The 17,329-nt window shown below is 45.7% G+C and overlaps 1 protein-coding gene across 1 annotated transcript in view; it reads left to right on the top strand.

The window, feature by feature from the left end:
• The window catches only part of LOC126526150 (fatty acid synthase-like), a 178,127-nt gene extending 173,478 nt beyond the window's left edge, over positions 1 to 4,649 (top strand). Inside the window, exons 23-25 of the mRNA XM_050174098.2 lie at positions 397 to 640; positions 3,850 to 4,086; positions 4,411 to 4,649. Of these exons, the coding sequence (XP_050030055.2) occupies positions 397 to 640; positions 3,850 to 4,086; positions 4,411 to 4,649 (720 nt within the window). The remainder of the gene's footprint in view (positions 1 to 396; positions 641 to 3,849; positions 4,087 to 4,410) is intronic.
• Positions 4,650 to 17,329: the final 12,680 nt, after the last annotated feature.

Genomic DNA, 17,329 nt, shown 5'->3' with positions numbered 1-17,329 from the left:
GTCTGCTGTCATGCTGAAAATTCATCGCATAAAAAGCCTCAACCAAAAGCTTTGCCAAGCGCTTGCTGTGACACCCGATGCTGTTACTTTATTCATTCCTAATTATTTAATAATTTATAATTTCCTAATCTATCATTTATTTATCCTATAGTTATATTTATATCATTCATTATTTATTTATCATAATTTATCATTTATCATTTCCTAATCATTTATTCATTTCATTTTTTCTCAAAGGCTACGATTTATCGTATTAGAGTATTACTTCTCATAGAAGCTGAGTAAAACGCCTCTTTCGATTTCTACGTCGCTGTGCCGAGTATCAAAATGAAAGCCGAATAGTCTGCCGACCATTCGGGGATTACAATTGCTTGTTTCTTAACGTACTATTTATAGGTGCTTCGCGATGCATTGATCGAGAACCAGACGGCTGAAATGTTCGAAGAAGTGTGCAAACCCAAAGTGCTGGTCACCCAGAGCCTGGACGGTGTGTCCCGGAAACAGTGCCCCTTCTTGGACCACTTCGTCGTCTTCTCGTCACTGACCTCCGGTCGTGGCAACGCCGGCCAGGCAAACTACGGTTACGCCAACTCTGTCACCGAGCGCATCTGCGAGCGTCGTGTATGGGACGGGCTGCCTGGTGAGTTAGTATTCTTTCAATCGAGACCCGTTTCTTAGCATGGTGGGTTCCGCCATGCACCAGGTGGATGTGATTACCGCCTGGTGTGTTTGCATGCTACTTGAACAATTGCTTTTCGAATGGAGTTTAGTCTGTAGCAAAAAGACCGATATCCCCAGCAATTGCCGACACGGGATGAACAGAATATTGAGAAGCAGCAGCAGAGAAAATATAATTAGCACATCTGAAACTTAGTAAAACTAAGAAATAACCAAAGGGAGAAATCGAAAAATGAGAACGTTATCACGCTGTTTGCTGTCAGGGCAACACCTATATACAACGTTTACTACTTGTCATAGCAACTACTTCCAGCATATCAATTGCGTAAAGCATGCTTGCTTAATCATCGATATTTTTTTAGGAGTTCTGCGTTCAAAATTGTGTATGACAAAGCGTTGCTATAATATCAGCATCAGCTTATTTATGTCCACTATAAGACGGAGCTTTTTCTAGAAATCTATTTAGGCTTGTCTTGTGTCCACTGACACCTTTGTATGCCTGCGAATCCCTCAGCTTCATGCCACGTGGTTCAACGCCCTCCGCAACTACACTTCCCTTCTATTGACATGCATTCTGTAACACTATGAGACCAACGTGTGTCTGCCCAACGCATTACATGTCTGACCCTACTCAAATAGAATGTGGGTTACCACAATTTGCTCTCTGTTTCACTTCGTTGTCTTCCACTTCACCAAAGGTGCCAGAAAAAGCGCCAGAACCCTTTCTTGTCGGGCGCAGAAGGCATGGTGTAGAGCATACCACTGGCATGTTGCGGAAAATACGCCGGCCAAAGGGCCCGCGTCTAAATGATCGCTTAAGAGAGCAGAAAAAAAAAACGTATTGTAGGCAGATGGGCACCTGTCCACACATTGCAGTGACTGTGATTCGTCACGATTATATTCAAAGTACCACATAAGCAGCTGCCACAAAGATAAATGTACGCGAGAAAGTATAACGCCGAAAGCTATAAACAATTGTGGGGCGAAATATCTCCTTACCCCGCCGATTGTCCTATCAGATGAAGAAACTTTCTTGAATTCGACAGTGCGATACGAAGCCTCACGTGGCTGTTAGGTGCTGTACATATAGGGTGTTTTTTTAGCAGCACCAAATTTGTTTTAAAGATTGCCTATGCCGATAGCACAATTCTAACCCTTGATCTAAATTTCTCAATGAAGTGGCAATTACTTCTACAAGAAATCAGAATGCTCAATTGGATAGTTAACGTCAATTCGATAATTAACTTTTTGAAGTAATTGCTTTACGCCACATATTTCAACCTACCAGTGCTATAGCCGTTGAGTTCGTACGACATATCCACTTAGAACAAATTTTCTGGACAACACCAGTTCCGAGATATAAATATTCAAAGTGTCTCTTGAGGCATGGTACATCATCCGACTCAACAAAGCAAGATTCTCCAGCGCAGAGAAGAGCGGTCGGCATTTGCTCTGGTTCGCAGCGCATGCGACTCCAGGCGTTCCCGCAATTAACATCAACGAGGTAACACACCGCGTGCTTTGCCGAGCTGGGCAAAGAGTGACTTCCATCAGTATGGAGAACGCAGAGCAGGAGAACTGGAGAGAAAAAGACAGAAAACAAGATTTAGCGATATTACCACATTCTATCGAAATCGGAGACGAGAATTACCACCGCCTGAAACTCAACTGAAGAGAGCTGAATCCGTTGCTTAGAGGCGATTACAAACAGAAACTTATACGAGTCCAGTGCAACTAAATACTTTCTACCCCGATATTTACGAGAGCTATATATGCAAGCTATCCGAGTCTTCTAGAGCCACCCTTCAACAAATGTTGTGGGGATGTGAAATATATCAATATCTCGCTCACTCGCTCACTCTGTCAAAATGCACTGGTGTTCCAGTTACTATTGTGCTTCAAATTCATCGAACATAAGTGTCTCTAAAACGTAACTAGAACGCCAAAGCATGTCGTCGGGAACTTCGAAAATTAATATCTCGTAGCTGGTGCTCTCCAGAGAATTCGTTCTAAGTGTATACGCCGTTCGAAATCAGCCTCTATATTTCGTAGATTGAAATAGGTGGCGTAAGGTAAAAATAAAGTTAATTAGCGTAATTACTTTAATAATTCAATTGAACATTTTGATTTCTCCTAGAAGTAACGGCCGGCTCATAGAGTATTTTAAATTGAGCGTTAGAGTTGTGCTATCTGCCATACGCAATCTTTGAAGTGTGGTGCGGCTAAACATGTGTGTGTGTGCGTGTGTGTGTGTGTGTGTGTGTGTGTGTGTGTGTGTGTGTGTGTGTGTGTGGGTGTGTGGGTATGTGTGTGTGTGTGTGTGTGTGTGTGTGTGTGTGTGTGTGTGTGTCTGTGTGTGTGTGTGTGTGTGTGTGTGTGTGTGTGTGTGTGTGTGTGTGTGTGTGTGTGTGTGTGTGTGTGTGTGTGTGTGTGTGTGTGTGTGTGTGTGTGTGTGTGTGTTTGTGTGGGTGGGTGTGTGTGTTTGTGTGTGTGGGTGTGTGTGTTTGTGTGTGTGGGTGTGTCTGAAGACTGAAGACGGCAACTTTCCATCTGAAGACTGAAGACGGCAACTTTCCGTGAAGCGAAAATAGAGAGAGAGTTTCTGCCAGCCATTTTTTCAGTGCCAACGAAAAAGAAGACCTTCGTGCATTGACATCTCAAGCTCGCCTCTTTGTGGCATGATTTCATCCTGAAGTAATGACTTCAAGCACAGGGCTGTGATCAGTCGAGATCGTTATTTTTTCTAAGGGGCCTAAAGGGGTTACAGTCATATTGCCAATATTCAAGACACCATAGAATATGTACCAGACTTTTGTTTGTGGGTATTTATGCGGCTATGGATTAAAGGACGCTTTAATGCCCGTAGACGCCAGCTCGCCCGCGTAGACATAAAATTCCCAGCACATGCGCCTTCGCGCAAGGTAATTGTTGAATGCTCGCCTTCTCCTGAATTCAAATGCAGTGCGTGAGGCGGTAGGCCGAATGGCGGATTATTTAACGCGGTGGACACGGAACTTATTGCAAGAAACACAGCCTAGATTCCCCCAGTTCCGCTTTTGCATAATGCTGAATATGCGTTATCGCTGCCAGCATACAAATGCCTTAGCTGCAGCCGTGGCCGTTTTTGAGTCTGCAAGAACGTAATAATATATTGATTCTTTCTACCTGCAGGATTGGCCATTCAGTGGGGTGTAATTGGAGACGTAGGCCTGCTCCACGATAACATGGGTGCTGATGTCACAGTAGCTGGAGTTATGCCGCAGCCAATTAGGTCGTGTATGGCGGTTATGGACGCCTTCCTGAGCCAAAGCAACCCCGTTGTCTCATCCTTCGTCAAGAGCAGCTTGTCTTCGATGGCGGAGAACAAGGACAAGCAAGATCTCGTTCAGACTGTGGCGCACATCCTTGGTGAGTATTGATGGTTTGCTATTTCTGAGCTACGCAATTTACAGGTCTTTCACTCACGGTGGTATTATATCCCCGTTGTCTGCGCCAAGCTATGCTTATTTTTTACGGCAAAACAAAGTGCATGTTGACTGACCTGACGGCACGTTTTTATTTTTTTTTAATTTTCAGTCCCTATTTTTATTATACAGGGTACCTCGAACACGATAGTGAAGCTTAAGCAATCCATGTATTTACATTGTTTCTTAAAATTGCAGGTCAGTGAAAAAAGAATAACTTTTGGCGCGGTCAATCGACGCCCATACATGCTCCTTGAATTTATCGCAGGCATCAAAGACTCATCCTTGCTGAACCCGAACATCAGCCTCGGCGAGTTGGGTATTGACTCCCTGATGAGCGTTGAGGTGAGGCAGCTGTTGGAGCGTGACTACGAAGTAACGCTTTCTATGCAAGAGATCCGGCAACTGACTGTGACACACCTCGGAGAGATGAGCGACGCCTGCAGTGATAATGCAGCCAAGCAGACAAGCTCTGATGCGGACAGCGGAAAAGATGGTAGGCTCTGACTTTATGTCTTCTTTTCGTTTACGACGTTAAACTTTGTGTTTTGCAATATGTGTATTTGTGTTATTCGGTGAGACGATGAGCGCTTCTTGGTACAACGCTTCATATCAGTACACTGTACACCGCCTGTTTGCGCAGACAATAAATATTATTGCGCCGTGATGCCCGCTTCATTTTATAGTCAAACAAATTGAAACTTTCTTGTTTGCTTGGCTTTCCGCCCGATATTGGAAAACTCTACAGGAAAAACTAATTTCACTGTTGTATTTCTAAAAGTTGCTAATTCAAGACAATCGATATTTGGTTATTCTTCGGCCAGCGCTACAAGTCTTGCATTTTGGAAGCACTTGAAAATGTTCTGTGTTTTACTTTTCAAACACTATTTAATTTAAGAGAACTCATGAAATCGGCGTTACTGGCTCAAGTACTGATGAAACTGCAAGTAGTTCTTGCGTTCCTGGAGGCACAGATGGACATTGTGCTCGGTACACATGACAGCCGAGCGTTTTTTTACACTTGTATTGTTATCCCCTCCGCCGCGTGTCTTCTACAAGTGGTCGTGGTCAGTGCCCCGGGATGTTTCCCGGCCTCCGAATTTGGAAGTACTTCCTGTGACTTGTGTTCTTCGCCACTAGAATGCTTTTCGTGGACGATTACTGCCGGCCAATGTTGCGCTCCAGCCCTGTTGGTGCGCACTCCTTATAGAAAAGTAAAGCCAGTTCCACTCAGTAAAAGCTGTCAGAGCAGCGAAGGTGGTGGTTGTTTTGTCAAGGTCGAACTCATGTTTAGCGCGATTTTCATGAAAGTCTTTTGTCACGTTCTTGTAGTTTCGCTAGATTCGAGCTTCGGTTCCGGATTGCGCGCACCACACAGTTGCGTGAGGTTGTGATCACACCACAATCTATCACAGACCTTGCAGCTGTGGCCGCACCCACGGTCAAGGAATTCTCTCTTGAACCGTCCATTGGTACCCTCCGTGGGAGAAATCTCTCTGCGTCGACGTCTCTGCTCGGCCTCCTGCTCTCGAAGTTGGGGTTCAGCATGCCTCTGCTGGCGCTGGGCCTGCGCTGGCTTCTCTTCAAATTAGTAGTTGGCTTGCATCCACCGCGCTTGGCTTGCGCTTCCCGTTCTCGATTCTCGGCGTTAGCGGCTTCCCTCCGCTGGCGCTTTGCTTAAGCTTCTCGCTCTCGAAGGTCGGGATTTGCGCGAGGTCGCCGCTGCCGCTCTCGTGCGAGCTCCCGCTGCTGCTCGCGCCGAGCGGAATCCCCGGGGAAAAAGGGCGCGCGCCGGCGCAACACTTGTTCCTTTACCCCTCTCCTCCCCCTCCCCCGGAGCGCGCTCTACCCCTGTCACTTACGTGACACCGGACATCAGACGGCGAAGGCTCGACTTAGAGCAGCTCGGCTGTTAAAATTCATGAGATGCACATTTTGTCTTCAGGCTCTCACAATCTTAGTGCGTCATGCTCTCACATTCTGTCCCTGCAGCATCTCACATTTCCCGACGCGGGATATCATCATCTACACTATTCTTGAAGCCAAACACTTAGGCGCCCATTCCTGCATTCAACGTCGACTTTGACGTCGGCGTAATCGGCAGAACGAACCCGTAGCGCAGCAAAGGATGAGCGACGGCGATAGCGATTTGAGCGTGTGAGTAAAGCATAGGAGGAGGGTACAGCGGGAAAATCAGCCGAAAAGCGGAGGACAGTATGGCGAGGAGAAAACGTCGGTGAGGAGAAAAGCAGAGTGCCGCACGCCGCACGAGAGATGCTCCATGGCGGCGACTCACTAGGCCATGGCGCCATAGTGGCGCTCACCGTCACCCAGTCATCGATGTCGTCATTACTAAGGCATGCGGCAAGCTAGTCCACCAACACCATATATTGAAACAAAGCGCAGGCGTAAGCTTCGGACCCACTGCGCATACGCTGATTCGCCTGCGCCTCCGCCCTTATAGAATGCTCTCCGCGCGAGCTTGAGTTCCCGTATTCGCGCTTTCGATCTGAACAATGAGCTACGCAACCATTCGATGTGCTTCGTCTGTCGTTGCTGCTCAACGAACTGCCCGAGCACAGGCTCAGCGCCGCCGCCGATAGGACCCTGTCGTTCAGATTCAAATTCCTTGCTTCTCTATAAGGCGCACTCAAAACACCTAAAGAGCTGCGCTCAAGTTTTGTATTGGGGTGTATGCTAACCAACGCTGAATATATTGCATGCTGGGTCGGTCGGTCGGTTTGCCTTTATGTGCGGCTTTATATACTTAGCCAAATGGTTATTAGGTACAAAATAATTACTCAAATAAAATGGCCCTATTGATAGTTTGTCTTCAACAAAACAAAATCTACAATAACGCAGCGTTACGATATTCACCAAGGAAAGCGTCCCTTATCACATATTGATTTCCCAAGTTCTGTTTCTCTGTCAACAATACGTGTTAAGAGTCTACAATGTTTTAGTGTTCCTCTCCATCGCTTGTCACGTTCATATTGGGAGATGTCGTGTCTAGCGATCTCTACGCATAGTCCTCATCATCTTCGTCTTTGTGGCAGCTACTCTCCCTCTCGCCTTCCGGTGGAGGAAAACGTGTCTTCAGCTGACCTTATCCGTCCAAGCGATGTATGGGTATAGTATGGACACCAAAAATGATTAAGCGTAACTTCAAAAGACAGAAGCCGTGAAGGTGCGGAGTCGAGCGAACAGCAATAGGCGATATGTTAGCTGACAATGAGAAAAAAAAAAAAAAGCCGCAGGCCTGCGCGGCACACGCAGCACAGTCAGCTGCGGGAAGAGCGGTTCCGTGGGAGCTCCATTTTTGGAAGCACGCAGTAGAGGGGTCCTGGCGGTAGTCTTTGCATCGTTTTCACGAGACCGAACTGAACTGTTCGCCCAGCGTCCACAGCAAGCTGCCGCTTGTGTTGATCTCTGCACAGTGGTCTGCTGAGCGCGACGTTGCCTGGTTGCAGCCACGTGCGTAGTGCTGCGATTCGCTTCTTCAGCAGCGGTTCGTACCTTGCCAGGTGGGCCCATAGCGTGTACCGAAGACTAAACGCAAGTATCAGGCTACGCGGCGCACATGTCACATCCCTTGACTCGTGGCACGATACGACAGAACAGGAAAGCACCTTGATAATTTGAATGTAGCGACACTCTCATCCATTGGGCGCTTTCCTCTTCAATTTTTCTCGCCCACCGGCTGTGACCGCAGCGCACGGCACGCGTTTTCTCGTTGTCTCCCGCTGTCAGACCACAGTATTCGATGACGGCGCATGATCTTAGGCCAGGTGCGCGTCCCAGTAGTGTAGAACATTTCGAAAAATGCTGATAACTTTATTAAGAATGCTGAAACTAACGTTTATGAGAAGGTTGGCTAGTTCTTAAGGTCGTATGAACGGGGCATACTTATGTAAAAAGAGCTTGGAGGCGAGTTCTATACTCCAAACATTTTTCATGCCAAATGATAAGTTGCCTTGCTTTGTGCATTAGTGTTGCTCATGGCACATTCTTCTGTGTATGGCTTCTTTTTCTTGCGTGTGCGCGCATATGCACCGCAGGTATGTTATGTTTAGCGTACCTTCTTATAATGAATTAGTCGCGAGTGCATCGTACATCCATGTGTTGTCTTCCCAATGTGAAGGGAGCTTTCGCGCTTTGCCCTCTAAAGTGAATAGGATGGTTGCACCATTTCAGTGCGTGCAAGCGTGAATGCCCCCTGCACGTGCGAACGCTACAGCACATTTCCTGTATCCACAAGAAAACCAAATAATAATCGTCAACCACTCACGCCTGCACGGCTGTCCAATTCGAAGCAAATTCAAGAAGTGAAGAATGATGCAGCAGCTTCAATCGAGTTGTCTGTGTATGCGTTAACATGCCCCGAGATTTCAATTCACACACCCTCAAATTCAACTTGGCCCACCTCCATATTAATTTCGCAGACCCTCAAATTTCAACTTGGCCCACTGCCAAACTTCAGTTGACTCATCCCCAAATTTCAAGTTGGCGCACGCCCAAATTTTGCGGTGGCCCACCCACAGATTTCAACTTGGTCTTTCCCCAAATTTTGGTTGGCTTAAACCCAAATTTAAGTTGGCACACCATCAGATTACAACTTGGCTTATCCTCAAATTTAAATTGGTCGACCACCAAATTGAAGTTGCATCCCTAAATTTAAGTTGGCACACCCCAAAATTTCAGTCTGACCCCTTTCACTTGAGACAAAATCTCTCCAATGCTATTTACTGCGTGCTTGGAAGAAGTAATCAAGCTATTAAACTGGGAAGGCTTAGCAGTAAGGATCGATGGCGAATATCTCAGGAAGCTTTGGTTTTGCGATGAAATTGTTCTATTCAGCCACAATGCAGATGAATTACAACAAATGATTGAGGACCTTAACAGAGAGAGGGTAAGAGTGGGGTTGATGATTAATATGCAGAAGATAATGATGAATAGCCGGGCAAAGAAACGAGAGTTCAGGATCGCCAGTCTGCCTCTAGCGTCTGTGAAGGAGCACGTTTACCTAAGTCAATTAATCACAGGGCACGCTTATCATGAAAAGTAAATTCATAGAAGAATAAAAATCGGTTGGATTTCATATAGCAGACATTGTCAGCTCCTGCTGGAAGCTTACCATTATCATTGAAAACGAAGGTGTAAAATCAGTGCATTTTAACAGTGCTAACATATGGGGCAGAGACTTGGAGACTGACAAAAAAGCTTCGGAACAAGTTAAAGAGCGCGCAAAGAGCGATGGAACGAAGATTGCTAGGGATAACCTTACGAGACAGAAAGAGAGTGGTTTGGATCAGAGAGCAAACGGGTATGGGGCTCCTGCTTTGCCAAGAGGGCGCCGCGAAAATCATTGTAAACAGGGCCCTCTGTCCTGAACTGGGTAGTACCAAGCTCGGTCGTCTGCTTCGGAAAACACGTTTACAATATGGACCCGCCACTTTCGGTTTTGTTGTACCACGGCTTGCAGCGAATATCGGGCGCCGAAGATTTTTTCAGGGGTGGCACGCTGAGTAAAGGCAAGAAATTATGCATCGCCGAATACGTGTACGCCGTTCAAGAAATAGGCGGCGAAGTTTTAGCGCGGTGTCAATTGCAAGTGAAGCGAGTCGCGCACGAAATTGAACTTCAGGTAAGGTTTGCACTCTGCTAAATTCAGGCGCACAAACGCGAGGAAATGCTTGCTACAAATGAATTCACAGCAGCGATAAACAGACATCATTGGTACGGAACTTCTCGAGCGCACGATCGCACGCGCCGCGACGGCAGCGGTCTTTCGACATGCCGCGAAACGGCGGGCCTCCTGTAATCTTTGTTGATTGCATGCCACTAGAGAAGAAGTTATGCCTGCAATGTGCCTCCTTTAGCAACTGATAACTGATGCAATGCATATGAGTTCGCAGTAACGTACGGGCGAATCACGCGGCAGCGCAGGCTCGTGCTGTGCTCGCTTGAAGTAGCTTTTAATGACAGCGCTCGTGCGAAACAGCCGTGCCCAACGAGGGAAAACAACAAGCCAAACGCGTCCGAGCAACCGCGTCACCGACTGCACTCACAGAAAAAAACTACGTTCTGTTGATGGTTATAGACCGATTACATTGTCAAACGTTGACTACAATTTTTTTAGAATTTTTTCAAATTGTTTGCAGGCAGCAATTTTAATTCATTTTGTTGCTCTTCAAACATCTGTTATAAAAGGGCGTTCCATCCAAATAACATATGCGTCGCTCATACGGTAATTCAGTACTGTTCCACTTTGTATGAGCAACTTGCAATTATTCATATTGACCTCGCAAATACGTTTCATGGCTTCCGGCATTTCTTTATATATTCTCTTGAAGAAAACGCAAATGTTGGTTGCACAGTGCTTAATGGCATTCGACTTTGTTAAAGCCACTGTACAACTCACTTCGTTGTCAATGGTAGCCTCTCAAATCCGTTCTTTCGTGAAACAGGATATCCTATGTCTCCGCTTCCCTTGGCTGTTGAGAACCACTCTGTTCGGGCATCCTTTAACTGCAGCAATGTTCGTGGCTTTAATGTATGTGGTAATGAGGCAAAATTGGTAGCATAACGCTGGTCATATCGCAGTCTTCTTCAAGGACAAGCCCAGCGTCGATAAAGCTCTTTCTCTCATTGAAGAGTTCGTTACACTCTCCGTCGAGCAAGTGAATACCTCTAGGAGCTCCGGGCTATGGTGTCCAGCTTGGTCCATCCCACCATCTCATTATGCTGGCATTCAATGGTCTAGTGTGCAACCTAAAGATCTAGGATGTCCACTGAATGCCTACAAGTGCACACCAGAAGCGTAGAGTGTTCGGCCGGTTGGTGCATCCTGTAGTGTCGTAGAGCGGAAATAAGGGCGAGAAGAAACGGAGTGAACAGGACAAACGCTCAAGTGCAGACTACTGGAGAGAGCGCGTACATCCCTCGAGTGCTACACAAATGCCGTTGTTCCCCACCATTTTTCAATATTTGGAAGAGTACAATCCTGTAGCATGTTCTGGCAACCAAAGTTTTATGTCTTTCAGGTTTTCATTCCGCAAGGCTTTACCAGGCTGTTTTCACAGATGTTTTCTTCTAAATTTATATGGTCGGCCGCTTTTGAACCTATGAGACGCGATAATATTTTTACACCAGTTGGAGGGTGATGGTTAGTGCATTTGTATGTGCGACAGTTCGTCTCGCGCTTTCTATTTTTTCGGGATAGCTATCATCCGGTACTACGAGCCTTCTTGTATGTTAACCTGGTTCATGTCCTGTCAAAACTGGCGGTGTCTTCGAATTTTCTTTCTACAACATGTTTATAGGGGTTCATGCGCGGGGTTTATTGTTCTATTGCTTTTCTGGTTGTTCATTTTTCTAGATAATTTGATGACCGTGCCATGAAAAAATCTTTACAAAGAATAAGCACCGGTTCCGTTTCCGGCGGCGTTTTATCTGTCAGTATACATCAGATTACTAGGACATGATGTACTTGCAAGAGTGCCCAAATTGCTACTTCTACCTTCTACAGAGACCTTTGTTTCAGAAATTATTATTTCACAAATTGAAGCCTTGCCAATTAGAACCCGCGTCGGAAACGGAATATTTTTTTTCGTCAATTCACTGTCATCTTTGGAACGCGAATAAAACTATTGAAGACTGTTTTATTTTTTCTAAGGACGTCATCTTGTTCTGGGGTGCCCTCCATAGAACTTTGGACAAATATTTTGTTGTAAATTTTTACAGTATCTGATATTTTGTAGTTCCGTGTAATCACGTATCATTCGATGTTTTTAATGAAAGGCCTGCACAGTCTATGGAAAACTCGTTTGCAAAACCGAAATGCAGAAAGAAAGATTTCATGAAGAACATATTTTGCTCAAATGATTACGCACTTAAAACATTTAGGATCGAAAGTAGTGTCGACCGGGTAAATATACACTTTTGATTAGGTATTTAACGTATCCTTTTCAAGTTCTTCTCTTGATTTAAGCTGTTTCCTTGTACTAATCTTCTTTTGCAAGAACTGCTGGTTCTTTATTCATTGTTTATTACTACCTGGTGCTTATAATGTTGTAAGTATTTCCTATGCATGCATACTGCATTCAAATCATTTTGGTAAATACCGTGTAAAAAATTCAGGGACAACTAACCATTCCTTATACGTTGGGATTTCGAAAGCTCATTTAACGGCGCTGAGCGTTTCTTCGACATTTACGCTGCGATCAATGTACCATAGCGGTACGTGATGCCCGAACAGCAAGCAGCAGCAGCCTGTAATGCCAACGCCGCTTGCCACCGATGATGCGGTGCCCATCGGGCGACGTGTCGCGACGATACCCTCTCCCCTCACGCAACGCCTGGCGTGCTGGCATGGCAGCAGGTGTCCCCTTTCGCCCGCTCCGCTCCGTCGAGGCGCATCTCGTGACGTGGCGTCGCAGCGAATAGCGATTCAAGTTTAGGAGCGGTTTGGCTGCTACAGATGACATCCACTGAATTTTTCGCTCAATGGGCCATTTGACGCTTTGACATAACGAAAAAAGCTGGTGTGACGCTGTGGTAGAGTAGCTGATTTATTGATAAATGAGTAGCTGACTTCCGCAGAGAGAGCCAGGGTTTGATTCAGGCGGAGCCTGATGTCTTTTTTTCTCATTTCGGATGACAGCTGCGACGGACACCGGCGATGGACAATATCGCCAACGGAAACGGCTGTTGGATTGAGCCTACAACAGCTTATGCTGTAAACATCAAGCTAGCCAGGCCATGTAATGCGTAGAGCACACATAACCGGTGGACCATTCGGGTTAGAAACTGGTGCCAAGGGAAGGGAAGTGCACTCGACGAAGGCTGAAAATGATGTTGGCTGATGAAATTAACAAGTTTGCAAACGCAACATGGAATCGGCTAGCGCAAGTCAGGTGTAATTGGGGGTCGCTGACGGAGGCCTTCGTCCGGCCCTGGCCATAATGGGCCAACACATACAAGGCAAATGACAATGGAGTAAAACAGGTCACCAAAAAGGCACCAAGTGGGACCCCGTCAGTGCTTTCGCAAATCTCATAGCTAACCATGGCATGAGGATCCCCGATCTATTCTGACGCTAAATAGCTCAATTGTTATCGGCATGAAATTTTGCCTCTCTTACTCTTCACAGTCGTGATATTCTAACATTGTTACAACCATGTCCTCTGCGCTGTCAGCAATTTCATTTTGTCCTCACTGTCTCAATGATTACTCAAGCAGTCCTACGGAAGAAGGAAAACAGATGTAAGTTACTATGTCGCAGCGATTTTTAGGGGTTAATCCAGTCGGCTACTGGTCGGACTTTGGCGTGCAAAATGAGCATTACGATAAGATGATATACTGAAGCATACTCATTTCTAGAGCTTGTCAGATCATTTGATAGCTCCATGGCTAATAGAGCTGCTTTCGTAAGTTCTGTATGCAGGTATCAATTTCTTATGAAGTTATATCATGAGTGATCTTTATACAGTTTAATTGCGTAATATATCTGAAATACATCAATAAATGTCTCTATTTTATATATGCGAGTGCAGATGTCTGTTGCATCCATTGATTACTACAATGGTTAGAACACTTACGTGCATCTTGTGTCTATATTCTCTATTTTGCCTCCACAGGTCAGTAAGGAATCACGGATGGACAAACGTCGCTGGGCCTGCGGAAATGTCATGCTATCAGACTTGAGCGACAATGTAGAGTCATTATGCGCCATCGTGCGCAGCTCTAAAGGAGACTCATGGAATTGCATCGAAGCACGGAGTTGTCCACAAATAGTTTCGGTGTAGTTCTTTCCCAGGTTGTAGGCAGAATGCCGCTGCAATAAATATTAGACACTTTCACCTTGACACAGATATTTTGTCCTTCACTTATCTTTACCAACCTCGATAACCGGCTAAATGAGGGTGTCTACCAACCGGGAAAACCGGGATTTCTCAGGGATTTTGAGTAGTCTGGAAAAAGTCAGGGAAAGCTCAGGGAATTTGAGTCTCTATCAGCAAAAATTAGCAGTGATTTCATTGAAAAGGTCGGAAGTCGCGGTAATGCTAGCTCGAGTAACAAACAGGATTCGTATTGAATCGTCTTTGACGGCCTGTCGTCCTCTGGAATAGTTGCCAGTGCACAGTCGACGACCGACTTTACGGTTTCCCGATAATTTGGATGACTTCGCGGCATCGCCACGTACCCCATAAAGTCAATGTATCACAACGTCTGAAATTTCGGACGCAAGAACTCCACGCCGTCTCATTTTCCAGACGTTTTACCGTGACCGCAGGTGCGAAACGGCCTTAATCAAAGCCACCACCACTGCCATTTTGATTACCTCGCTGCCTGGAATCGGCGCTCTCGCACGCAGATTCGCTGGCAGCAGTAGCCACCACTGCGGCAACGCTAGGCCTAGCTGCTTTGACATTCGCTAAGAAGCTTCTTGCCGTTGGGTGCCGTGTTCTTTATTGAAATAATTCGTTGCTGTCAGCAATGGCATGGACTCCGCCTTTTTGGTCCTCGCGATTGGCTTAGAAGTTTGGAAAGCATGGTGCGTTGCATAATGCCGGTTCCCGAAAGTCAGCTTCGCCTCCGTACAGAAATGTTACTTAGTGAAGCAGACGCACGAGTATTGCAGTGAAGCATAACAAGCTTGGGGAGGGGCTGATGCCCCGGGACACAGTATGTATTCGTGCTTGCGTCTAATTGTCGTACGAAAATCCCTCACATGACCTGATCCTAGGTGCCTAGGGACAGAATCATTTAGGGACTTTTGAGAAAGCGCGATGGTGGCGCCAAGTGACGCCATGGCGTGTTCGTTCTTGGCGTAATCGCTAATTCTATGGCTCTTTGGCTCGCGCCCAGCGGTGACCGCGCGTTCTTCAACGTTGCTTGCGTTGTTTGTCGACGCCGTGGCCTGTTCGTTCTCGGCGTGATCGTTCTCCCATGGACAAATTCTACCACACTTTTTCAACGTAGCTTGTGTGAATTTGCTTGCGTTGCTTGTGTGTTGTTTGCAGGTTCTGTGTTACTTGGAGGAAATCCGCGAGCAGCAGTGGTGGCGCGGCAGTGCGGCTTTGGCCTCGGTTAGCTCTGGCAGTACAGAATCTGCTTTGTGTGACCCGTACTTCCTTGAGAACTCGGCAGTGGTGACAATTGAAATGTCAAAGCGTCACCGAACTGCAATGTGGCGTATCCGTACCCGCCTTTCTTTAACGGATGTCGAGGGATGTGCTGCTCACTGAAAGTCACATGTGTCTGCGTCGACTACCCACTGTTCAGCACTCATGAAATCCGTGCTGTGCGGTCTGTATTACTGGAGGATCCAGCGTTACAGACGCTCTAAATATCCAAGTGGCGTCGGCGTCTCGGCAACGGCCAGTTCGCGGGCCGGAGCCCTGCAGCGGCGCCTTCGTGTCCGCAATATTCGCTAGCGTCGACTAATGCTTGACAGACGGCGATGACGGAGGTGCTGCGATGTGCTGCTGACCATAACACGTAAGTGATATAATTCATATGCCGACACATCGCGCCACTCTGTGCGTCAGTAAATATTATTTGCCTGGCGAGAGGAAGCTTTGGCCTATTTCTATTGAAGAGGGCCCGGAGCGTGATATACATCTCTGCTGTTATTTATTCGACTAGTAGGAATAGTTTCCTCTGTGGTGGGGCTAAAGGCAACTGTTCTGAAGTTACAGTAGTGCTGCCACAATAAGTACGGCTTAATCTGTTCTCGTTTACGACTTAAAAGAAAGAAAAAAAAGAAACTGTTTCCTTGGAACGGCTTCACAACGCAATAAGAACTCTCCAGTTCTGCACATGGACAACACATTTTTTTTATTAGTTCCAAGTGCGCCTGCACTAAAATCAATGCTGGCATGACAATGTAGATGTAAATAATGTGCAGAAAATAGCCGAACATGAATAAGGTAGGAACAACTAAAGTGCATAGAAATATTATTTTCTGATTGCATGTGCTTGCAATGTTTACAGCTAAAGGGCTTCTATCATACTCGCAGCTCTCTTGTGCCTGTTTCTGCAGCAATCACCTATGCAGCCTGGCATATGTCGAGGATCTTTGTATACAAAAACATTTGACAGGGATGTTGCAGGACGTTATAAGGGTCTATATACTATTGTTCTCACAGAATATTTAAAAATATGTCCCTCGATAGGTTCACAAAGTTCTTTGGCAACTGTTATATCGTTGCGGCGTGTTGCTTTAGTCAACAGAAATCAACTTGGTTGGCACCATTGTACGCATGGGGTAACTTCTTGAACAACTTCTGGGTAAAGTGTATGTTTCAGGTATATTAATGGATTTTTCAAATTTGTTTCATTTAGGAGCTTCTTACTGCATCCTGTTCACTGTAGGGAATAATGAATTTGTTTCTATTGCAGAGCCAGCTGTATCTACTGCCAACATGGAGTGAGTCAGCAAGGTATTTAGAAATTTTCACGTCTTCCCTGTCAATTTTTACATCTGTTGGGTGCAATGCACAGTCTCGTTTAAAACAGCATGCTAAGATGCAGTTTCGATATAAGACAGCTATCTAAAACTAATTGTAGGAATTCAGGAATTTTAACAAGAAAACACTGCCCGCTGATTGTCAAAACCAGTATTCAGTGAAACCGCCACCCTATTTCGTAGATGTAAAGAAGTGCTGAGGTGACACTAAGCCGTGCTGTAGGACAGCTGAAATGGTTTTTATTCCATAGCTTACAAAGCTTACCAGACTACACATCTAGTGTAAACGTTTAGTGCCTCTTAATCAGTGTTTGTATTGAGCAGAGTTTTGTTAACCCCTGTGTTGGCACATACAAAAAAAAGCTATGATTGACAATCGTGCTTCTTTTTTATTACTTGTGTGACTGAACATGGGCCTGATAACTCTTTACTATTAACACAATTAAGCAAAAGCTCAACTTGTGCTAGAGTTTGATTGCAAGAAGAGCTGAAATTACGTGTGGACTACATTCATGTTAAAAGATTTCTGATGTCATTCTAAAAAGATAAAAGAAATGCGAGCAGAACAATACGTCACACTGGAGGGTGAACAATGTCGGATGGTAAATAATCCTAGCAGCAAGAATAGCTGTAGACTAGATCGTGCAGCAAACTTGGCCAAATGGCGATGAATATGCAGTCCAGAGGCCAAAGGCTTCCTCGATGAGCCCGGGCA

The sequence above is a fragment of the Dermacentor andersoni genome, chromosome 8, assembly GCF_023375885.2.
Source record: "Dermacentor andersoni chromosome 8, qqDerAnde1_hic_scaffold, whole genome shotgun sequence".
Classification (NCBI taxonomy): Eukaryota; Metazoa; Arthropoda; class Arachnida; order Ixodida; family Ixodidae; genus Dermacentor; species Dermacentor andersoni.
Note: the sequence above shows the minus strand (reverse complement) of the source record. Positions and strands in the feature narration are given on the sequence as shown.